The following is a 24,146-nucleotide window of genomic DNA, read 5'->3' as shown; positions in this document are numbered from 1 at the left end:
TTAGAATTTAAAAAGTCATCTGACAACTTTATTCGACAACAATTTAATGAAAACAGATTATATTAACTCAATTGTGATTGTCTTGATTTAATTACACATTTTAGAGGTGGACAGTTCTGGGATATTTTAATTAATCCTCTTGATAAGAAATGCCTATACAGTGTTAAGACAAGTTGTTGTTAAAGAATTACATGAATTGGAGATGTTAAAGTACGTACACATGAGTTTTCCATTCATAAAATGTGTAGGGTAACTTGCAACAGTAGATTTTGCATGGAAAACGAGGAAATAGTTTATTTCAGTTGTACGGAATGATTGTCAAATAGGTAAATCTGCACTTGGTCTGCTCAATGACCAGGTGTATACCACAAATAATACCCTGTTGAGAAAAAAATGAAACCATTTTGGGGCGAAAGCAGACTAACATCACACCGACCGAGCGCGTAGCTCGACTTTAAGGGATCAGGAAATGTTGAAAGCATTTGAGATCCCTGTGCAGGTGATCTTAGTGTGAATTGATGGTTTAACGAGAGATCACCTTGTAGTAATATGGTGGCCAATATTGGTTGCATTTGGCCCTACAGATTTAAGCTCGTCACGTAATAACAGACGAGAATTATCTTGCAATACTATTACGATAAAAATAAACAACATTTTGCCATACAGTGCTTTCACCAACTCACCAAATTGTTTCATGAAGTGGACAACAATTTATTTGATTTTCCTAATAATTTTCTTAATATAACCATAATATTTATTCGTAGACCACAAATCCTTAGATCAACGTCCTTACAGTTAACCTATGGCATGTGCCTCCATTTGTCCAAAGGAGCAAAATGACGTCTTGCTTGGAATACAGTTGCAAGCATGGTCTGCTGCTAACTTAGAGGTACGCACATTAAGGTTTTTAAATAATCTGTTGAGGATTTCATTGTAAGCTAAATGTACAATCAAATACGTGCATAAGAATGTTTTATAAACGAGGTCCCTGATGTTTTGAGTTTCAATTTAGTACCACATTTGTATGTGGTACTAAAATCCTATACATGTTCAATGCTCTGCAGTGGTACTAAAATCCTATACATTTCCAACGCTCTGCATGTCACCGGATTGTTTTGCTCTCAACTGATTTTTTTGTTGTCATTCTCAGTGTCAAGATAGAAACAAACACTGATCTTGGTTGCAAGCATGTCAGCCCGTCAGAGATATCGCAAAACTGTTACAGTAGTCTACATTATAAATAAGACCAAAGAGGTTTAGCTAAAGACATAACATAGAAAAAAAAAAAATCAACAAAACGATAGAAAGGAACAGTGACACTAAATAACCAATGTCTGTGTGCTATTTCAAAAGGCAGGGTCAATGTGTATGTGCAATGTAAATGTGTAAAACTGAATGTGGACAGTCAGACAAAAAGGATTGAATATGAAATAAAAACATCTGATTAGGCCTTGTGTGTAAACACAGCCATTGTAATTACATCAGATTAATGCCCCAATAATCATGCCTTGAGATCACAGTGAGTATAATATCCTTCCACTTGCAAGTTGCAAATCTCACATATTTCTGAGGGAAAAAAAACATCCAGGAGGGGCATGGTCTCTCTCAAAAGGTAAGGTGCCATTTTTGTGGTATGTTCCTATGAACAAAACTATAAATTCAAGGGAAAATGATAACTGAAATGACATCAAACTGTACTTGTAGGGGTTGGAATTAAGTCCAGTTTATTGTTTCAAGAGGTACCTCCTGTTTATTTGTTTCAAGGGTAAATAATATTGATGTAGTGAGCAAGATAAGGGCCTGTACGGTACAGAGGGGAGATTTAGTCTCAATCCTGTTTCCACAATCAACTTTGTTCCCCTTAATTTTAGAAAGATACACAAATTTAAAAAAAGGTTGACCCAAATCTCATGGGCTCATATAACATGATCTTAATTGTAGCACATGTGATATGTTAGATTTGCTTCAGTTTCTTCATAAAACTACATACAAAAATGAGGGACGACATCTGAACGGGGAGCAGAATTGAACACAGGATCGTTATGATCTGGCTTAAATGTTTTGAAAAAAACTGGGGCCAGTATCTGTGTTTCTATTAAAGGGTCTTCTGTTGGGAGCAGAGCGTAATCAAGAGGAGATGGATTTTGGCTAATATAAAACAAACACCTCCCAGCTAGCACGTTTGGTTCTTTGGAAGTTGTGGGAACACACATTTTTGGTTTCCTATTGGTTCTGGGAATGAAGCATACATTTCCTGACCGGTAAAACACAACATTTCTTAAACATTCTGAGAACAGAAGTGAACATTTTTGCCTGTTCCGAGAACATACATTTTTAGGTAGAAGGGAGGTTCTGAGAACATTTTACTACGGTTCCCTGAAAGTTTTCCAGGAGGTTTTATTAACATTCTGATTTGAACTTAATTAAATAACATTCTAAGAACATGTTTCAATAAGACTTTTAATAACACTGCTAGCTTAGTTTAACTGTTTTGAACTCTGAGCACAGGAAGAACACATGGACATTAATTTGCGTAGGCATTAAATCATGCAAACACATTTATTTTTTGCGACATGGCGTCAATGAGATTCAAACCTATGATCTGTGTTTTCTATCCAATGAATTAGTCCACTACGCCACCAGGATGGAGTGCAATGTTTTTTTTTTTTACTCTTACAACGCATTTTAACCTATTCAAACAGAACCCATTTCAAAGGAAACAAGCACTCATTAAGATCAGGTGTGGCCAACACCTGAACACACTTAAAAAATATGCTGTTGACGCTGAGAACGGAATGTATTTTTTAAAATAACATTCTAGAACAGTTTGAGAACATTGCTTTAAACAGAACCATGAGGAAACGTAATGCTGAAGTACTGAAATTCCTACAGAAGAACGTTAACGTTCTCTGAACTATTTGAGAACTTACCCAATGTCAAACCAGTTGGAGAACGTTTAAATGTAACCATGTTTGAACTTTTGGGAAACTTTGTTATAGTAATGAAATATCTCAGCACATCAAGTTCCTTAAATGTGCTGAGAATGTTTCAAATCCAAGCAACTATCATGCGCCATTCCCAGAAACTTGTGGGAAGGTTGTATGCAAAATAACCATGAGACAACCACACTCTCACCAAGCTCTAAGAAACATATGGTTCTCAGAACGTTATGTGCTAGCTGGGCTTACTTTTAACGGCACAGACTGACAACATGACAACTGGTGACAGATGAAAAAGACAACCCCCCCCAAAAAAAGTTGCTGGAGATGTTTAGAGTTAACATATATTTTTTAGTCTCCCGGTCACCATAATATAATAGGCATGTGGCCATGTCTCTGCTGTACATATGTACTGTTTAAGCACAAGGGGTGGAGGCTGATTAGCAGATTATCGAGTCTGTTCAGGAGAGGTTCAGGTAGCTGAAGAGGAGGGGAACCAGACAGACGCAGCTGAAGCTCACAGTGCCATAAACGATGTAGCGGTAAGATAGCTCAACTTCCATGTGCTGCCGTGCCTGCCGTACATCACCAGCAGGCAGCCCAAACACCCGGCAGGCCAGCGGAATGGTGGCTGCTTTCATTGCAGCCCGGGTGGCAAGCAGGACGACCACCCCAAGCAGTAGGCGCAGCAGGGAGCGGGCCAATAGGGCAGCACTCAGGGGGGGCAGTGCCAGGGGCAGGGAGGAAAGTGGTGGGTCGGCCAGCAGGCCCAGCTGGTGGTTGAGGTGGGAGGCCAGGGCAGCCCCGGCCCCAGTGCCCAGAGCCTGCGCTGTGTCACCCCGTGAGGTGCTCCATGAGTCCAGGGTGAACGCCAGGAAGCCTAAGCCTACGTGCAGGATGACAATGACTAGTGGTGCATGGTGGCTCGTCAGGTAGAAACTGTCAATCTGGTCCAACGTTGATTGGAAGACGGCCAGGATCAGCAGGCTGTATAGAAAGCCAGTGATGACCTCCTGTAAAAGAGATTGCAAAGGATATTAGGGTGCTTTGAAACCAAAATACATTAAACACATGTCAACGCAGCAATGTGGTGGGGAGAAACTATTTGGAAAAACGGAACTACATCTTCAATTGGTTGATGGATAACTTGTGGATAAAAAGAAGGGAAGTGCTGCTAGAGTACACAATAGTAGGTCTATGTAATTAGAAGGTGCTCTTTGGTAAAAGGGATAAATTGGTCATTAAAAAAAACAAGGAGGGAGCCCATGGTTGATGGATAGATTGTGATTTTTGACGGATAGAAACCCAACAACCTTGGAAGCACCCTTACTCTTAACACACAGGATCTATAATTATTTCAACTACTACTATTAATCTGTGATTTAAAAAAAATAATTAATGTTCAAATGACATGACAACAAAATAGTTCAAACACCATTTTACTCTACTTTCTATTTGGTGAGAGATTACAAGACAAAAGACAGAGGCAATATATTTAAATAACTTCATTAGCCATTCAATTGTCCCTCATCTTTCCCTCAATAAAGACATTAAGTCATCTGAAATACAATGAAGGGATTTTAACCAGAAAATCAAGTTTGCAAACTTGCAATGATCCCAAAACCTGAACTCAGCTCTCTTAAGTAATCCACATCCTCCTCTTCAGTCAACTTTGGAGTGATTGACTGACACACACTCTGAAAAATGGGCCCCTGGATGCTAGAGGGCCCCCGCAGACCATAGACAGATTGTTTTGTTTTTTTCGCCCTTAAGCAAACCTTTTTGCTCAAGGGCCACATTGGGATTTTGAAATTCAACAGAGGGCTGCACAATTTTAAAAAATCCATGTCAAAATCAATTTGCAGGCCAGAAAAAGGCAGATTGTGGAAAATATATAAATCCATTATAATTTATACCAGAGAGGAAGAGGCAAAGCTAGAGGTTTTACTCAGCCCAAAACCTGTTCACGAAAAATAGCCCATGAAGTGAGGAATTTTTGTATGGAGGTCAATGAGTGTCGAATTCGGACACTTTTTTTTCATTGCCAATGAGGCTTATTTGATCTAATAGAAGTTTCGTAATGGTTAGGTTGATACAAATGCACTGATATACACTGAGTGTACAAAATATGCTCTTTCCATGACATAGATTGACCAAGTGAATCCAGGTGAAAGCTATGATCCCTTATTGATATCACTTGTTAAATACAAAGAAGGATTTATATGCCTTGAGACATGGATTGTGTGTGCCATTCAGAGGGTGAATAGGCAACAACAACAAAATATTCAAGTGCCTTTGAACGGGGTATGGTAGTAGGTGCCAGGAACTGGGTTTTTCATGCTCAACAGTTTCCTGTGTGTATCAAGAATGGTCCAGACATCTGGGGGGGGGGGGGGGGGGGGGGGGGGGGGCACGTGGCATTTCAGAAACTTACCCAAAAACAACTTTATATCGGAGATATAGACCCATCATGGATATAACCCGTTTTAGCATGGACACTGCCACCATTTGAAAGTAGTCAACTGGATGGTGATTTTGGGCGCAATCAGCCAATGAAGAAAAAAAATTGACTACTTGAAAATGGAGATAGGCTCAATGGCACTGCCCATGCTGTCACAGATGCTATAATGGCAAAGATACAAAGAGGTGTCCTCTATCTCTATGGCCTATTGTTCACACGTGTATCTGAGGTCTCGTTGGTTAGAATGGTCCTTTTGATATATTTCCATTGTTAGAGCGGTCACTTGAATATTTAGTAAATATAATAGACAATCCCCCTGGCCAATACAGAGTATCGGTGATGACCAGCGCTGTGATATATAGTGAGGAGATGGCCTGTTCAGATACATCAACTTCCCACAGAACGATCATCCCCCTCGCTGTTTTACAAAAGAGAGTTATTGGGTGAAAATGAAGAATGGAGAGGAGATTAGGTGGTCATGGCTGGTGTTCTCCCATTCCTCAGATTCAGTGTAACGTGGACATAATGGCGTGACATAAATGGCAATAAAGGCAAATTTAAAGGTTTTAGAAAATTATTTATATGCATTTGTTTTTCATACCGCCAGGCAGAGGTGGGACCAAGTCACTGTTATTCGAGTCAGAAGCAAGTCTCAAAATCATAAGGCCCGAGTCTCAAGTCGAGTCCCATGTAGAACGGGTCGAGACTCGAGTCAGGTCCATGTCTTGCTTTGTAAGATCGAGTCACGAGTTTGTCAAGTCAAGCAAAAAGCAAACATTCAATGTACGTGTTGAAGTAGCCTACAAATATTTTATGTTTATTGTGGCTAGCATACATCCCTTTTCATTATTTTGTCTACAACATATTTGAACTATGTAACAATTAACCCTATATACTTCTGGGAATTGGCCTATATGGATAGGGCAAAATTGGCATGTTTCTTACAGAAGAAATATGAAAAGCATACGCATAATCAACACAACAGTCCATCTGACAAGACTGAATCCAAACATTACACTTGACTTTCTGTGCATTCTACATCGACTTTTCCCCCAGAATTTGTTGATAACAAAATCTGAAAATACTCTCGATACATTCTGTAACATAATAAATATACCTTAAAAATTCAACTAAATGCTGAGTCTCAAATAGCCACCAAATAAACGCTGGGTCAAAATGTATTGTTTACCAGATTACCATGAGTTACCATTAATTGTTTATGAGGTTAATGTTTGATTTGTTACATTCAGTAAATGACAAATTTTTTTTATGGCATTCATCCATTTTCAATCCCCAGTAAGAAACGTCTAGGCATTGGCTGCTAACAGCAACAACAACTGCTAGCTAACTGGCAAGTACAAAAACAGTACGAATTCACAAAATAATTATTCTGTCAAGGAAAAGTATTATTTTTTTTGGCAACTTAGACAAGATAAAGAAATGTATGAAAATACTGGAAGTGAATGCTGGAATTAAACAATTAACTATGCGAATTAGTAAAAGCTTTGTGCATTAAGGAAATAGATACCTGCCTCAAATAGTAGCCTGTCTCTAAAAAGCACCTGTTGTGTTCAATGATTTAAACAAATAAATGCCCAGGCTATTAATTTAAGTTTTACGGTATACATGGAACATTTGGGGCACAAAACAATGACATGGGTTTGAGTGAGAGGTCTAACTGGTGTCTCCAAGTAGCCACAAACCTTACTCATTTCAATGCACTTTTATGACTCAAGGAAAAAGCTATTAAGTCAGGGCTCCAGGCAAACATTTTCCCCTGGTGGAACTGCACATGATTTTTCTTATAGTCACGCAATATATATATATATATATATATATATATATATATATTTTTAGTATCTTATAAATCCATTCACAGTGCTTTATAAAAAATTATTGGCTGACAGCCTTGATATGACAAAAACTAGCAATAAGGCATCTGGGGGTTTGTGGTTGTTAGGTTCTAAATAACAGAGTAAAAACTAACAGACAAGTATGAAAAGCTCAAACCATGTTTATTCACCAAATGTGTCAGACAGTTGAACAGACAAAAACATGTTCCCACCAGCACAAGTATTTATACCCCACTTTAGGTGAAGTCTCCTCCTCTTCTCTAAACATTACATCCTTATTGCTAGGCAGGAAAATAAGTAATGTGGGTAATAACAACTGTTCCCTCTCCCTTAATGTGACCTGACCTCAGCCCCCATTCCTTACTAATCCACAGCTCTCCACCCTTATCAGTGACCACAACCATGTGATTGCTTTCCCCTTACTCAATAACACTCCAAGCCCTTGGCTGATATCCAACCTTAATTGACCCCACCATATACATTCATCCTACAGATAACCATTACCTTCTGGTGTAGAAACCAGACGGTGGCACTTATCCTTTCAACAGGACACCTGATGTCTAACAATACCATGTTCTGCATTCCCCTCTCTCCCTCCATATCATGAACAAGGATAATTCCTTTGACAAGTTTAGAAGTCAGAACCCATCATGGTATATGGCCAATATACCACGGGTAAGGGCTGTATCCAGGCACTCCGCGTTGTGTCATGCAGGAGAAAAGCCCTTAGCCGTGGTATATGGGGCATACACCACACCCCCCCTGGCCTTATTGCTTAAGTAGACTACTGAGATGTGATTCAAGAAATAAGTTGATTCATCATCCTTATGTTGTGATTCAAAATATTTTAATGTGCACCCTAATCCAGTGATTGTCATGCATTTTGGGTTGACAATTAGGCTATTGTTGTTATATTTTACTGTTAAAATAGGGTTCCAGAATTTTCTGATGTGCTTGCCTGCATGTGTATGTGCACCAAATAATTTCAGGCTAATTTACTATATTTGTGGCTAATTCACCAACTGAGTTAGTGGAAATTCAAAACACATTAGCTAGATTGCTAACTCTAAATATAATACCCACTGCCAGTAGCCATGCTAATCCAACAGTACATTTATGTCCCAGAAAACATTGTAGTTGTAGCTTAGCGCCCAATGAGGCCTATGCAATCGCAATGGCCAAAGTGCATGTCGCATGCTCCGTATCTCAAAGCCACATCAAATATCTTGGTTGTAAAATGGTTGCTATTGAGCTCAAAATTGAGAGCTGAGAAATACAAATTATACCTACAGAAAGCTGATAACCTTCTTTATTCAACTATAACAACGGGATAGCTTTGTCTTCCCCACAATAGGATTTTAAAATGTTACACAATCAAAACACTATTTTCCCAGAGCGTTTATTTCCCCCGGGAAAGGAGTGGCTCAACACAGTAGCAGACCTCAGCATAACAGGTAGCCTACAGGGGCACGCAGACACTTTCATTAAAGGAATCATGAGGATAGTGTATTTTACGGTTTGCCCAAATCATGGGTTTAGCCTCCTAAAAAAATAGGGTGTTTTGAGTGAGGTGACCATGTAAATTGTGCAGCTCACACAGATGGGACTAATATTTTATTTACTCGCACAGCCAAGGCATGAAGAATAGATCAGTGATACAAAATCTACATTTAATGAATGTTTTATTCAGGCTATAACAAAATGTGAAACAAGTAAAGGGTTGTGAATACTTTGAAGGCACTGTATACAAAGACCTGTCAATAGAAAAACTAAATGCAGCTAGTTCAGCATCTTTCCTGCTACAGTCTGGAGTGATAGTGTTAGCTGTGTAGTTGGCTAGCTGGGGGGGGGATCTATAGCAACAATTTTTGTTTGCCATAGCAACCTGCCCAATCGAACTAACGACCAGTGAACCTTAACTGGAAACAATAAAATGAAATGAACGACCAGATGGCTTGGGTAGCAACCTGGGGACTATATCCTCATGGAAGGATGAAATAGTATGAATAAATTAAATCAAAATAATGTTAAATGGAAATAAGTCAATCATTATTTCAATAGGTTGGTACCCCGGTGTATGAAAGTGATAACGCCCCAGAAGCCATGGTTTGGAGGATATATTGGCAAGGTTTGCCATCCCAAGATGAACACCCATGCCAATATATCCTCCAAACTACAGCTTCTCTGGCATTATCAATTAAATATACACATTATTAGCTTGTTGGAAAATGTCCTCGTCAACCGATTGACCATATAACCAGTTGGCAGCATCAATCTAAATAATCGGAGCAGAACATGAGAAATGTTCATGCAATGAAGTGCGAGTTAACAGAGATACAGCTGCGCTCTATCCAATTGTAGCAGTAGAATCCACCTACAGCCCGCCCATTTCTTTATAGACAGAAGAACTAGCCAATTGAGCATTTAGAGCAGGCACCACCTCAGACTTGTTTGACAACAAGAGAAAGATGTGTGCTGGCAGCTGAACATCTATTTTTCGATCACGAATAATAATACACGTGTATTATAATTGCATCCGGAAAATTCTCCATATCCGTTATGATAATTGTTTTTTCCGAGTACGCGGCAAACACATCACTTTACAATAATGAACTTCATGCTACAAAATAATTGGTGCATTTCCATTATACAAAATATTTGTGATTCAAAACTAAATGTTGGGGCAAAGGATTGTGAAAGAGGCACTACTACATGATTTAGGTTAGGCCTAGCCTCAGTAATTCAACTTAAACTTTTTATTGAGCATCTTATCAAGCTATAGAGATGTTCAGAAAAAGTTCAAGGTTCTTTTCAGATAAGAGTAAACATTGTGCAAGAGCCATGTCATGATGTTGAATATGAAACAGTGTCAGGGTGGAAAAAAGGAAAATAAAAAAATGTCCCGGATAAGACATCCAACATGGTGAGGTTGGCCCTCAACTGAACTTTGACCTTATTACCTTTGGAAAGACGTGCACACACACACACACTTGAATGGGTTAAGCGTGAACTCCACTGAACAATTTCAGTGATAGGTGTGCACAAGGCCTTTCATTTTTACCTCAGAAGTCAAAATGTCACAAGATGGGCTGACTTGGAAAAAATCGGATATCCTACTGACAAAGTGCCGAATGATCCACCTCACTGAAAAGACTCAAAATGCCCATCGCTTATTTTAACCTTGGGTGCTAGGACCCCTAATGATGAAAAATGGAAGTGTTATAACATGTTTTAAAATGGTTGTCGTCAATAACCTAGGCCTACTTAAAATCTCTCTGCAGCTTTATAAACCACGACAAGCTGCAGGAGCAGAAGAGGTGTGTGTGAGTTCTCAAAACTAGCAGCAGGCATGCGAGTTTGCTGTCAACTCAGTCAGAAAACAGCATCAACGTTTTATCCTGTTTTCCTACGCTCATGCCGCTTGTTAGATATTATACACATCATTAGCTTGCTGGCAAACATCCTCGCCAACTGATTAATCATATACCCAGTTGGCAGCACCAATCTAAATGATCTGAGCAAAACATGCGAGTGGAACTTGTCGTGCAATAAAAAGCGAGTGAACTGAGATGAAGCTGAGCTCTGTCCAATCGAAACATTAGGCTCAACCGACAGCCCGCCCATTTCTTTACAGACAGCAGAACTAGAAAATTGAGTCGTTTAGAGCATGAAGCACCAGACTTGTTTGAATGACATGAGAAAGACTGCAACAAAATGATTTGTGCATTTCCATTATACAACATTTGTTGTAGTGAGAAACTAAATGTTGGGGAAAGGGCTGGTGAAACAGAGGCCAAGATGAATCTACATAATTTAACTTGGCTGGGGGCAGTATTGAGTAGCTTGGATGAATAAGGATGAATGGATGAATAAGGTGCCCAGAGTAAACTGCCTGCTACTCAGGCCCAGTTGCTAATATATGCATAGTATTAGTAGATTTGGATAGAAAACACGCTGAAGATTCTAAAACTGTTTGAATGATGTCTGAGTATAACAGAACTCATTTTGGCAGGCAAAAACCTGAGAAAAAAATCCAACCAGGAAGTGGGAAATCTGAGGTTTGTAGTTTTCCATGTCATCACCTATACAGTGTCTATGGGGTCATATTGCACTTCCTATGGCTTCCACTAGATGTCAACAGTCTTTAGAACCTTGTTTGAGGCTTCTACTGTGAAGGAGGGGGAAATGAGAGCTGATTGAGTCTGGGGTCTGGCAGAGTGCCATGAGCTGATCATGGGGCGTTCGCGTGAGAGTTAGCTGCGTTCTATTGCATTTCTACAGACAAAGGAATTCTCCGGTTGAAACATTGAAGATTTATGATAAAAACATCCTAAAGGCTGATTCTATACTTTGTCTGACATGTTTCTACGAACATGACTTTTCGTCTGAACTTTCGCCTGGACTTGCCCGCGTCTTGTGAGTTTGGATTGTGTACTAAACGCGCAAACAAAAAGGAGGTATTTGGACATAAATGATGGACTTTATTGAACAAAATCAAACATTTGTGGAACTGGGATTCCTGGGAGTGCATTCTGATGAAAATCAAAGGTATGTGAATATTTTTAAATGGTATTTCTGACTTCTGTTGACTGCACAACATGGTGGATATCTGTATGGCTTGTTTTTGTGTCTTAGCGCCGTACTCAGATTATTGCATGTTGTGCTTTTTCGAAATCTGACAGGGGTTGCATTAAGGAGAAGTGTATCTAAAGTTCCATGCATAACACTTGTATTTTCATCAACATTTATGATGAGTATTTCTGTAAATTCATGTGGCTCTGCAAAATCGGCTGATTTTTAGAAGCAAAACATTACTGAACCAATGCGCCAATGTAAACTGATCTTTTTTGGATATAAATATGAACTTTATCAAACAAAACATACATGTATTGTGTAATGAAGTCCTATGAGTGTCATCTGATGAAAATCAAAGGTTAGTGATTCATTTTCTTTATTTCTGCTTTTTGTGACTCCTCTCTTTGGCTGGAAAAATGGCTGTGTTTTCTGTGACTAGGTGCAGACCTAAATCATTGTGTGCTTTCGTCGTAAAGCTTTTTTGAAATCGGATACAGTGGTGGGATTAACAACAAGTTTGTCTTTAAAATGGTGTAATTTGGCGCCCTGCACTTTCACTGGCTGTCATATCAATCCCGTTAGCGGGATCTAAGCCATAAGATTAAGACAAGCCTAGGAAATTCAACTTAAACTTTGATTGAGCATATTATCAAGCTGTAGAGCAGGGGTAGGCAACTAGATCCCGCCACAGGCTGATTCTTGTCAGTCCGGATGGTCGGGAGGCCGGAACATAATTATAATAATTTGTACTCTGCAAGATGACCACAACTAAGAGATTGTCATTTTCAAATACAAATCATACCTTGATTACATTGGGAGATGATCACGTCTCTTTTTTTATTTTTGAGAATATTTGAACAGATTTCCTAAATGAAAGTAATTTATAGCTCAATTCCTGGTGATTTTTGGACCAAAAACTAAAATCCTATAATGTTATTTAAAATTAAATTTAAAAAATTGGGGGGGGGGGGGCTCCACTCTGAGGCACATCAATCTGCAGGTTGAACATTGTGAGATTGTAGACTCGTAAATTGATAGCTGTAAAAATCACCTTAAACTCCACATGCTGATATTGACTTTAGTATTATTGTGTGTAGTTACAGCTACCCCATAGAGAGAGCATTGCATTGTGGCTTTTGTAGTCGACTCGAGTTGCAACAGATTTCCACAACGATTTTCACGTTGCTACCAACCTTATTATAATGACAAAATGAAACATTTGTTCACAAAAAATATTGTTCTAACAGTGTTATTTAACACTAATGTAATGAGTGATTTTGGGTATATTTTTCCTTTAAGTAATAATGAGTGAAAAAGCCATGCCTTCTGGGAATGCTTTAAGGTCTGGAAAGTCTGCCTATTTCAAGACATGGTATATGAGGGTGTAGTGAGAAACCCGATGGGTAGGACAATTCTCTACATCACTCATCTTGAAAAAACAGATACTAAAAACTTGGAAAACCAATCAAAATCGGCTATCATTAACAATGGAAAAATCAAATGATTTATTATTTAATATATTGAATGTGCGTGGGCTATGGAAAGAAACAAAATGGTGCCGTTTCAGGCCATGTGGCAGAAAGTGATGTGTGTTCTGGAGATGGGGGTGTGTGCTAGGGGGTCTGGGCAGGTGTGATGTAGTTGATGTTTGTAGGATGTAGTTGATGTTTGTAGGATGTTGTTTGTGTATGTTTTATAAAAGACTAAAAATCGTACAACAAAATGATGCGACTGTAGAAGGACTTGCTTTTAGTTTTTCCCGTTTCAATTCCACACGCTGCGCTGTTCATCAGTCACAATTTGACAATTGATAATATTGTCAACCATCAGACACAATTTAATCTGGTTTTAAGGCTACATCTATTGTTATATGTGTGAAATTAACTTTGATATGTGTAGATGGGCCAGTGACATGTTCTCCTAACACAAATTATGTTAGTGATAGACATTCTAACAACGTCAGTGTGTTAAATAGAGTAATTTAGGAAAAGTCAAAGGGGGCCTGAATTTAAAAAAGGCATAGGCTATACATTTTTTGTTTAAAATAATCACGACATTCAAAAGACGATGTTAACTCCTGTAAACGTCCAACTATTGGAAAAGCGAGTCAGGTACAGGGCTTTTTTTTTCTGAAGTGGCAGTGCATGTTTTGAGCCTGGCTTGAATATGCACTGGAGCAAATGGACAGAGGATAGTCTACATTTGTCTGATTATGTGTGGTGGTTATAATAATTAGTTATTTTATTAAGTGATTCATGCACCCAAAGCAGTACAACACAATATGAAAAACATCACACCATTTTCAAATCACCCTGGTGTGTACAGAACATCTGTATTGAACAAGCAGGGGTGAAAGTAGATTGATTTTATCATGGAGATCCTATTTTAGAATAAGGTGTTTCAATGAAGGCATGGCAAGACGGAAACCACGAGGTGGAACTATCGTGAAACGGAGCATGGATTCGGTTTGGATTGCAGGTTAAACCTTGAATGTCTTCAACAACAAATGTATAAACATTTCTTAGAATGCATGTTTTACCCCCTCATATTTCAAGAAAAGGTTCTTGTTTGGTCTAAAATACTATTGACTTACCAGGACAGAGTGCATTCCCATGTAGACTCTGCTTACACAGACGAGGAAACTCCAGCAGATGGCCAGACTCAAGCCAAACAGGAAAGGGTACTGTGAGCAAGAGCAACAAACAAGGAAAAAAAGGGGAGGGGGTTACTATTGTTCACATTAATGATTTAAAAACTTCAGCCTATACATATTATTAGCTGTGCTTAACAAGCTGAATACCAATCAGTCACAGGTACAGTGTGTTCTATCTCAAGTGTGTAAAAAGCTATTCAATTACAGTCCTGGAGGGCCACAGCAATAGGCCTATTGGTTGTTCATTTGGCTAGGCTATTCATTAAATCAGACTGATTCAGACCTGCGACCTGTCGTCACACGTGCTGACATAGACCAATCACGGGCTGGCAAGCTACGAGGCTTTCAGGCAGGATGAAAACGACTATATCGTCCATGATCCTTTGCTAGTTATGGCCATTTTCACCATGATCCTTAGTGATTTTTTGGTGCCATTCAGCAGTATGGCGAGCTTCAAATTCGAATAATTCCCGGCTTCATGCTCCACTGGGAGTTTTACATAGCGCTGATGTCATCCACGTATTCCTATGACTATCTACTGGTTTTAATGTCTATGGTGAAACCAGGTGGGAGAACTATCAGGCCAATCACAGAAAGTCATTTATTAACCTGAGACTAACCACAAGGAAGAAAAGAAAACAAGTTGTACAATGCCTTCGAGGGTCAGGATTGAATAGCCCCATTGTCAAAAAGGTACAGTAATGAGACTCTTCAAGTATCAGAATAGGCCTACCCAGATGTTTGATGGACAGATTAACAATGAACCGTGAATTTTAATGCCATAGACAAGGCAGATTTTCCCAAGAGGTCTCTGCTTTTGTCTCCGTTCCCCTTCAAGAAAAACTGATTCTGAAATGAGTCATTAATATTTGAGTGATTTGGTATAGATTTATAGGCAGAGACCCACTGTAATCTATAGAAAGATTATTTGGCAGAAGGATGTTAAGATGTTTGTAACGTTAAGATATTTATTGAGTCTGGTTAGGGACAGATCTAAATGTACTGGCATGGGGGCGATCCATAATAGGGGATGGTTGTCACACCTTTTGGGGGCTTTGGGGAGGAACGAATTACCCTCCTTCAATACAGTGCATTCAGAAAGTATTCAGATCCCTTGACTTTTTCCACATTTTGTTAGGTTAATGCCTTATTCTTAAATTGATGAAATCGTTTTTAGAAATGTTTGCAAAAAAAATAAAGGATTCAGACCCTTTTCTTTTTACTCAGTAATTTACTGCCTCAATTCTTCTTGGTTATGACGCTACAAGCTTGGCACACCTGTATTTGGGTAGTTTCTCCCATTCTTCATTGCAGATCCTCTCAAGCTGTCAGGTTGGATGGGGAGCGTCGCTGCACAGCTATTTTCAGGTCTCTCCAGAACTGTTCGAGACTTGTCCCGAAGCTACTCCTACGTTGTCTTGGCTGTGTGCTTAGGGTTGTTGTCCTGTCGGAAGGTGAACCTTAGCCCCAGTCTGAGCGCTCTGGAGCAGGTTTTGGTCAAAGATCTCTGTACTTTGCGCCGTTCATCTTTGTCTCGATCCTGACTAATCTCCCAGTCTCTGCTGCTGAAAATCATCCCCACAGCATGATGCTGCCACCACCATAGTGATGGTGCCAGATTTCCTCCAGACGTGGCGCTTGGCATTCAGGCCAAAGACTTTAATCTTGGTTTCATCAGACCAGAGAATCTTGTTTCTCATGGTCAGAGCCTTTTAGCAAACTCCAAGCGGGCTATAATATGCTTTTTACTGGCCGGAGTGGTGTCACACCTTTTCCCAATCCCTAGCAAACATAGCTGATTAAACTAATTCCATTCTAAACTGAAGATTATGATTAGTTGATTATTGCAGTGTAAGCTGGGGCTGGGGGAAAGTGACACCAATCAAGTCCCCAAGGACTGGAGTTGGCCATTCCGGGCCTAGATGATACTGAAACAGTCCTACTGTAAATCGGAATTCGAAGCAAATGTCTTGCTATATTTCGACCAAATAGGCTTAGCAAATTGCATTCATTTCTGTGCTCATTGGTCAACTAAACAGATAATATCGAACCATAAAAATGGAGAGGAGTAGAAGGCCTTATTCTGATGATTGCCAATGACAATGTCATGAGTGAAATGTCATGGTGGGGATAGGCTGTGACAGAAGCCTGGACATCCAATCACATGGACTAGGCTACTAGGCTACAGTTCACCCAAAACTGCAGGGAGATGCTAACTTCTCTTCGCTGGATCAACACACTCTTTAAACCTGCTGAACTGAGTCTGTGGCTCAGTTACACAAGGGATAATGAAACAGCCTGTTCTCTCTCTTATCACACATGTTCAGTCGTATTGGTTCTGAGATTAGCCACTCTTACTTTTCCCATTAAGAGGGCATCACAACACATCTCTCCTGATATGACTGAACCAGTAAGATTGCTTGCTAGGATATGGGGGCTGTCGGGGCTAATGTACAAGCAGTGAGCATACAGCATTAAAAAGCAGACTATTGTGCAATAGTAAGCAGCCACAAATGTTTCACTCTGTTTTCACTGGAAAATTAGCTAATTTGAGCAACCAACCTGAATGAAAGGAGGCAAGGATGTTGAGTTGGGCCTAAGCAATGTTTAAAAAGGTGACAGGTTTCCCTATTTTGTTTACCTTTATACAACATCTAAGTACATCATGAAATGATCTGCAATAATACTTTGGTCAGAATAGATGTTGGATCATTGATACAACACTAAGAGGGGCATGATCAACTGTCAACATGCTCGTTTGGAATTCTTGGAAAATTCCATAAATTGCAAATAAGAATTTGTTCTTAACCTCTTGAAACTCTAGGGGCAGTATTTCATTTTTGGATGAAAAACGTTCCCGTTTTAAACAAGATATTTTGGAGGGGCTGTGTTCCAATGTCTCCTTATATGGCTGTGAATGCGCAAGGAATGAACCTACACTTTGTCGTTTCCCCAAGGTGTTTGCAAGCATTGTGACGTATTTGTAGGCATATCATTGGAAAATTGACCATAAGAGACTACATTTACCAGCCTGGTGTCCTCCGTCAAAACTATTGCGTAATCTCCAGGTGCGTGAATGTTTCCATTTTGAAGAGAGGAGAAACTAAACTGCCACGAGTGACTTATCATCAAATAGATATGTGAAAAACACCTTGAGGATTGATTCTAAACCATGTTTACCATGTTTGTCGATATTACGGAGTTAATTTGGAAAAAAGTTCGCGTTTTAATGACTGAATTTTCGGGGGGTTTTCTCAGCCAAACGTGATGAACAAAACGGAGCGATTTCTCCTACACAAATAATCTTTTTGGAAAAACTGAACATTTGCCATCTAACTGAGAGTCTCCTCATTGAAAACATCCGAAGTTCTTCAAAGGTAAATGATTTTATTTGAATGCTTTTCTTATTTTTGTGATATGTTGCCTGCTGAATGCTAGGCTTAATGCTATGCTAGATATCAATACTCTTACACAAATGCTTGTTTTGCTATGGTTGAAAAGCATATTTTGAAAATCTGAGATGACAGTGTTGTTAACAAAAGGCTAAGCTTGAGAGCCAATATATTTATTTCATTTGCGATTTTCATGAATAGTTAACGTTGCGTTATGCTAATGAGCTTGAGGCTATACTTAAGATCCCGGATACGGGATTGCTCGTCGCTAGAGGTTAACTGACTCGCCCAGTTAAATAAAAACATTTGAAAAAGGTTCAAAGTTGTGATTAAATTGCACAATTTCACACATCTCTGAGCTCCATGCATGATATTGTAATGTTGAGACCACAATCTGAACTATCATGCAGTCCGGGAAAAAAAAAAATGGTGCCTGGATTTTTAAGTAGTTTTCACTTGCGCTGCAGTGACAACAGTCGGCAGTCAGACAGATTTTTGCTGCAGAATGAGAAGACGAACACTGTTTTCCATATAGTTAGCTAACTATAATAAATCCCTTGCAACGACACTACTGTTTACAGTGATCTTTATTTATGTACAACACTCAAGTGGTGAGAGTATTGAGACAATAATTTTCAAAATCAATTTCACCGGGAGAGACCATGGATCTTCTTGTCTAGCTAGCTAGCTGTAAGCCACACTTGGGCTAGCTAACGTTTGCTAGCTAGGTACCCTCTACCTAACCTTGTGTTCGCAATCGAGCCCCGCATCACCGCAGGACCCGACAGAGAAGTCTGAGGCGCGGTTGGAATGGTTCATGCTGCGGGCGGTCAGACAGACAACTTTGGGATTGCCGAAAAAACATGTCCCGCAAATGTTAAATGTGCTGTGAATTGTTATAAAACCACATCACATGAATCCCTCTGTCATTCTGGCTGTTGTGTCCCTCTCCTCCCCCACCTCTAACTGGGGCTCACGTTACACAGCTGGTTTACACTCTTGTGAGCAAGGATCAGACAGATGGGTGTCTTGGTGGACACACCCAAGAAACACACATCAAATCACACCCCCAGGCCAACTCCGAGTTGGCTTCTGTCATGGCATCCAGCATTTGAGGAGCAAGCTAAAAAAACGAGGCCAAATAAGCAGGTGCAGTTCCCCTTTAATGACCGGTATACCCCCAAACCATTCCGACACAGAAAAGCTGATTTTTAATATCCTACGGGTAAGTGTACCCAGGGCCATATATTTAGAGAGTTAGAGCCAACTTTTAGAATATTGTTCCAATTCTAAACATTCAGTTAAAGCATTGTTTAAATATTCCCCATGTAATGTTAATGAGGAGCTAACATGGCTGCCATAGAATTTGATAGTGTTATGTAAATGTATCATAAAGCTCATTCTAGACATTCAGTTTTTAAAAAATGAATAGGCAATGGCTATGGAGTTTCGCCCCTCTGGAAACCTTTCTTAAATCTAAGCATACAGATCACATTATGGGCATGTGTTATTTTAGGCACATATTAATTTTTCTAATGTAGCTGAACATGTTTCTGAACAGCTGAAATAAAAAATTCAGCAGCGATTTGAGCGAACATTCCCAAAAATATACAGTTGAAGTCAGACGTTTAAAAAAAGCTAGCAAACATGGAAGCAAACAATATTCTTTCCCAAAAACATAGCTAAACAGCATAATCTGTTTCAGTACCTATAGTTTGCTTGCTAACTATCTAAAAAAATACTAATTTATAAGACAGTTCTTATTTGATTAATGGTGGTCGGACCCACCTATGTAAAGCTAGCCACAATAAGGATTAACCACACTAGTGAAAAATGTCTTGCTGACAGTGAAGCAAAGGACTACAAATAGTGGAATTATGCCATCATTTAATAAATCATGCTAAACGAGGTTGAAAAGTTATATAAATTCAACAAAAGACAATTTGACAAAAATGTGAAATCACACTTGATGTATTAGACTTTAGAATTGCATTGGGGGCACACTTATTTCACTGTACAGCCTTACCTATGGATTGTGGATGACGACATGGGGGTATCAGTCTACTCAAGGACAGCCAGAGAAGTTTAGCATCGTAGCTCTTATTGCGAGAATCTGAAACTACGGCATTCCATAAATGTTGAAGGCTACACCAGCGAACTATGGAAAGCTGTTTGGGTCTTTGCATGTCAAAAAATATACATGTCAAATAATAATTTAAAGCGTTCATTATTTTTTTGCGTAGTTATTTCACAGTGATTACACCATCACTCGTATTTCATAAGTAACGACTCATCGATACGTATGCTATGATGCTGGTAAAGTTGTCTCGCGCACCTACAGTGCTGGTCATAAAAAAAAAAAGAGCTAGCTAGCTCATGGAAAGTTCTTCCCCCAAAACGACTTCATCTGTTTCAGTTGCTATAGTTAACTAGCTTATATAGCAAGGTGTCATCGTCTAAAATAACCCTAATTTATAAGACAGTTCTTATTTGATTAATGGTGGTCGGACACATCTATGTGAAGCTAGCCACAATAAGGATTAGCCGCAATAGTGGACTTTGAGGTTGGCCTTCAAAATAAAAGTATGTCTTTGACAGTGATGCAAATGAATACAAATAGTATAATTATGCCATAACTGAATAACTCATGCTAAACGAGGTTGGAATGTTATAGAAAAACAACAAGACAATAATTTGTAAATTTGACAAATCTGTTGAAATCACACTGGATGTATTATACTTTAGAATTGCATTGTGGGCATATTTATTTCATTGTACAGCCTTACCTATGGATTGTGGATCAATGGCATGGGGGATCAGTCTAGTCAGCAACACCCAGAGAACATTAGCATCGTAGCTCTTATTGCGGGACTCTGAAACTGAATTGAGCCACAGTTCTTGTCAACCTATGTGTATTGAACACTATTCCCGAGGAAAAACAATACTGTGTGGATGTTTTGGAGTCTGATAACTGAGGAGGACGTTGGGAAAAGATATATTGGGTATTGAGTAGACTGATACCTAAGGATTGGAGATCAATGAAATGGGGTAAAGCTTTACAGTGCAATATGAATGTCAATACACACAATAGGCTGACTGGGAAGGTGATTTCACATAAGAGCTACAACACTGATATTTGCGTAAACTTTTCACAGTTGTGTTCTGTTGGCTGTCACAGAGTAGACTGATACCCCATTTCATTGCTTCACATTCAAACCTTGTTCAACATTACCTAGTCTAAATATGGCACAATTCCACCAATTGTAACTTTCTGCATCGCTTTCAACGATGTACTTTTATTTTGAAGACAAACCGCAAATTCCACTAGCAATGATTTAGCCGGAATCCTTGTTAAGAATAATGAAAATGACTGCAGTTTCTACTGGTCATTGTTTTCAGGCTGGTTGTATTGGTGCTGTCGAATAAATCATGCTTTATTACCAACTCGGTACAGTAAACACATCGTTGGTGGCCGGTGTTTGCAGACTTTTTTGTACTGCTTTGACAGTGCTACTGACAGTAGTGGCGGCGCTTGGATTGCACGTGCAAATTTATTACACACACCATTGTATAATAGAACTGCGTTATTTGACGTGCCTTTGTTTGACACGCAAAGACCCAAACGTCCAGACAAAGGCGATGAAGGAAGGGGGCGTCGTCGCCGCCGAGCACCCCGTAACAATTTATTTAAATCATGCACATGCGCAGAAATATCCTTATTTTTTTTTTGCCTGGGCAAATTGGGATACATAAACGCTGTATCCCGTTGCCACTCCATTACAAAACTTTATGAAATTCTAAAGCCCTCATGCAGTCATTTTTTTAAATCATCACTTTATCTATTTTTAAAAATCACTGTGTATTTTTCTATACAACTCAAATATATTTGGTCATAATTTATTTCCCTGAGCCACTTAAATGCTCAGTCCGAATGTGTGGGCGTTGGGATACAATTTTGAATATATTTACAGTGCCTTTAGAATGTGGTGGATAAATGTTTCATGAGTTTAGTTCAACTGTCAATACCACATCGGAATCCCAAAATACTAAATTGTTTGTAAACAAATCTTAGTTTCAAAATTGTGATCATAGGCTAGGTTTGATGCATAGCCTACCTGCCAGCGTCCATACGTGAGTAGGAAGAGAGAGAAAGGGATGGCGGTCCCGGACATGGCATGCGTTGATGGCATACTGTACTCTGAGTTGTAAAACACCTCCACTTTAACCACAGGCGGAGATGCTGGTCGCGTCCAGCGGACAATGTCTTTGGTAGATTGGCCGAGGAAAAGATTCCAAATCCAGACCACAAGGATTCGCCGGCTGACAAAAGCATCTACATTCCAAATTAGGAAGGGGAAGAAAACAATGAAGAACATCTCGTTACCAAGCTCGGACCCGAATGTGAAAAGGTAGAATAGGAACTTATTCTGAATAATAAACTCCTGGCCTACATCCCCAGTCAGTGAGTTCCTGCGAAGTGGTTTGACCCTTCCACTAGAGTCCCCATTCTCGCGGTCACTCTCAACAGCTTTGGACGACTTCCCAGTCAATCTACAGCCGCTACTTTGACTGTTTCCCTCATGAGAAACCGTCTGTTGTTCGGGTGTCTCCCCTAACCCAGACACCAGAGCTGTTCCATGTTGCAGCTTGTTTGAACAGTCTTTATGTTGTTCTCCGGCAGTTACGCTTTTTCTTTGCAGAGGACCTTCGATTTGCTGTCCGCCAACATGTCCCTCGCCGTTTCCACTTTGGTCCTGGTGGCGTTTCACGCAGGCACCGTTAACAAAAAAATCATTTTCCCATTCTTTCCTGCTCAGTTTGACTGGGAATGAGCCTTGGACACCACAGAGCTTTTGAAATGATGCTACATGGTGCGGATCTTGCAAATACCCACAACACCGTACGAACATCGTTTTTAGATCTTTCGCCATAGTACGTCTGACACAAACTAGTTTAGATAGCTAGCCGCCCTCCAAATCAAATGCAAAATGGAGTCTCGTTCGCTACTGTAGGTAGCTTTCACAGACAAAATAGAGGAAATACGATAAACTCCAGTTTAGTTGAAAAGTCGTTGGAATACAAAATTTGTAGTTAGATCGGAGGAGGGGAGTCTGATGTAGGTAGCTACTTGTCGCAAAATAATCCGGACCAGTTATGCCTGTGGCCGGCGCGTTTGAGAAGCTCACCACCATAACAATTAGCAACAATGGTGGAATTTGCGGGTTGACTTCAAAATAAAAGTCCCTAATTGAAAGTGACGCAAAGGTATACAAATAGTGGAAGCATGGACGACTAGACAATGCTAAACAAGATTGGAATGTTGTTACATAATTTAAATACATTCAGTTCACCAAATCCACCTTCTGCACCTCGAATAAAATAACGAATTACTACCACGCAGGTCGGCTGATCCAGCAGCAGTACAGTATCCCGAAAGATCATCGATTACATGTTTACTTAGACCTTTTTTTGGAAGTACATAAGTGCAGTAATGATGATAGATGCTCTACGAAACTCCATATTTTGGTGAGTACTGAACGTATTGACAACGTTTGGAGAGCTGGGTCTAGAGATTCACAAAACACTTCTTACTCAAAACATTAAATTAAAAATCAAGTTCATAAGATGTTGAGGAATTGCACGTGAGGAATAGCTACTTTGCTTAACTACAACCATATTTGAGAAGTTCATAAGAAAATCATGAAATCTTAAAGGTGTTGAGTAATTTCACATAAGAAAATCAATCTTAGTTTACGAACTTCTCAAATATCTTCTTACAAACTGCTTAAATGGCGTCTTAAAATTAGTCGCTATGCAACGATTTAGTTAGCAATAGCAATCATGTTAGCATATTTCGTATTGAAATTAGTTCTAAAACATGTTGAGTTTCAAATAGTAAACTCTGAAACTTTCAGATGAAGTTTGATTTAAACATTTAATCGCTTTCATTAGCGTATAAAACAAGGGTTTAGTTATCGTGGAATTATATAGAAAGTTAAGCAAAGTTGCTATTTCTCAAGTGCAAAATGTCGGAACTTTGTAAATATCTTCTTATGTGGCATTGACATTAGTAACGTGCTTGAAACCAATAAATAAGCCTATGTGACAGGATTTGGCCCTCTATATTAAAGTGTTGATATTTCCATTTTATTACAATCATTTTTTTGCTTTGTCTCGAGAATACCTTTTTAGTTGGCTGCAAACTCTATACACAAAAAAAAAACTATTTTTCACACATTATAGCCACCAGACTTACGTTAGCTATATCAAAAC

General features: G+C 39.3%; 1 protein-coding gene across 1 annotated transcript; it reads right to left on the bottom strand.

Annotated features, from left to right (window-relative positions):
- On the bottom strand, positions 1 to 24,146 carry LOC110529718 (sphingosine-1-phosphate phosphatase 1). The gene is made up of 3 exons (XM_021612180.3): positions 21,989 to 24,146; positions 14,422 to 14,511; positions 1 to 3,952 (listed from the first exon to the last, which is right to left on the bottom strand). Exons 1-3 carry the CDS (start codon positions 22,802 to 22,804, stop codon positions 3,401 to 3,403), a joined length of 1,458 nt encoding a protein of 485 aa, XP_021467855.1. The 5' UTR covers positions 22,805 to 24,146; the 3' UTR covers positions 1 to 3,400.

The sequence above is a fragment of the Oncorhynchus mykiss genome, chromosome 8 (assembly GCF_057628025.1).
Source record: "Oncorhynchus mykiss isolate SJ-2025 chromosome 8, ASM5762802v1, whole genome shotgun sequence".
Classification (NCBI taxonomy): Eukaryota; Metazoa; Chordata; class Actinopteri; order Salmoniformes; family Salmonidae; genus Oncorhynchus; species Oncorhynchus mykiss.
The sequence above is the reverse complement of the archived record's forward strand: the minus strand, read 5'-3'. Positions and strand labels throughout refer to the sequence as shown.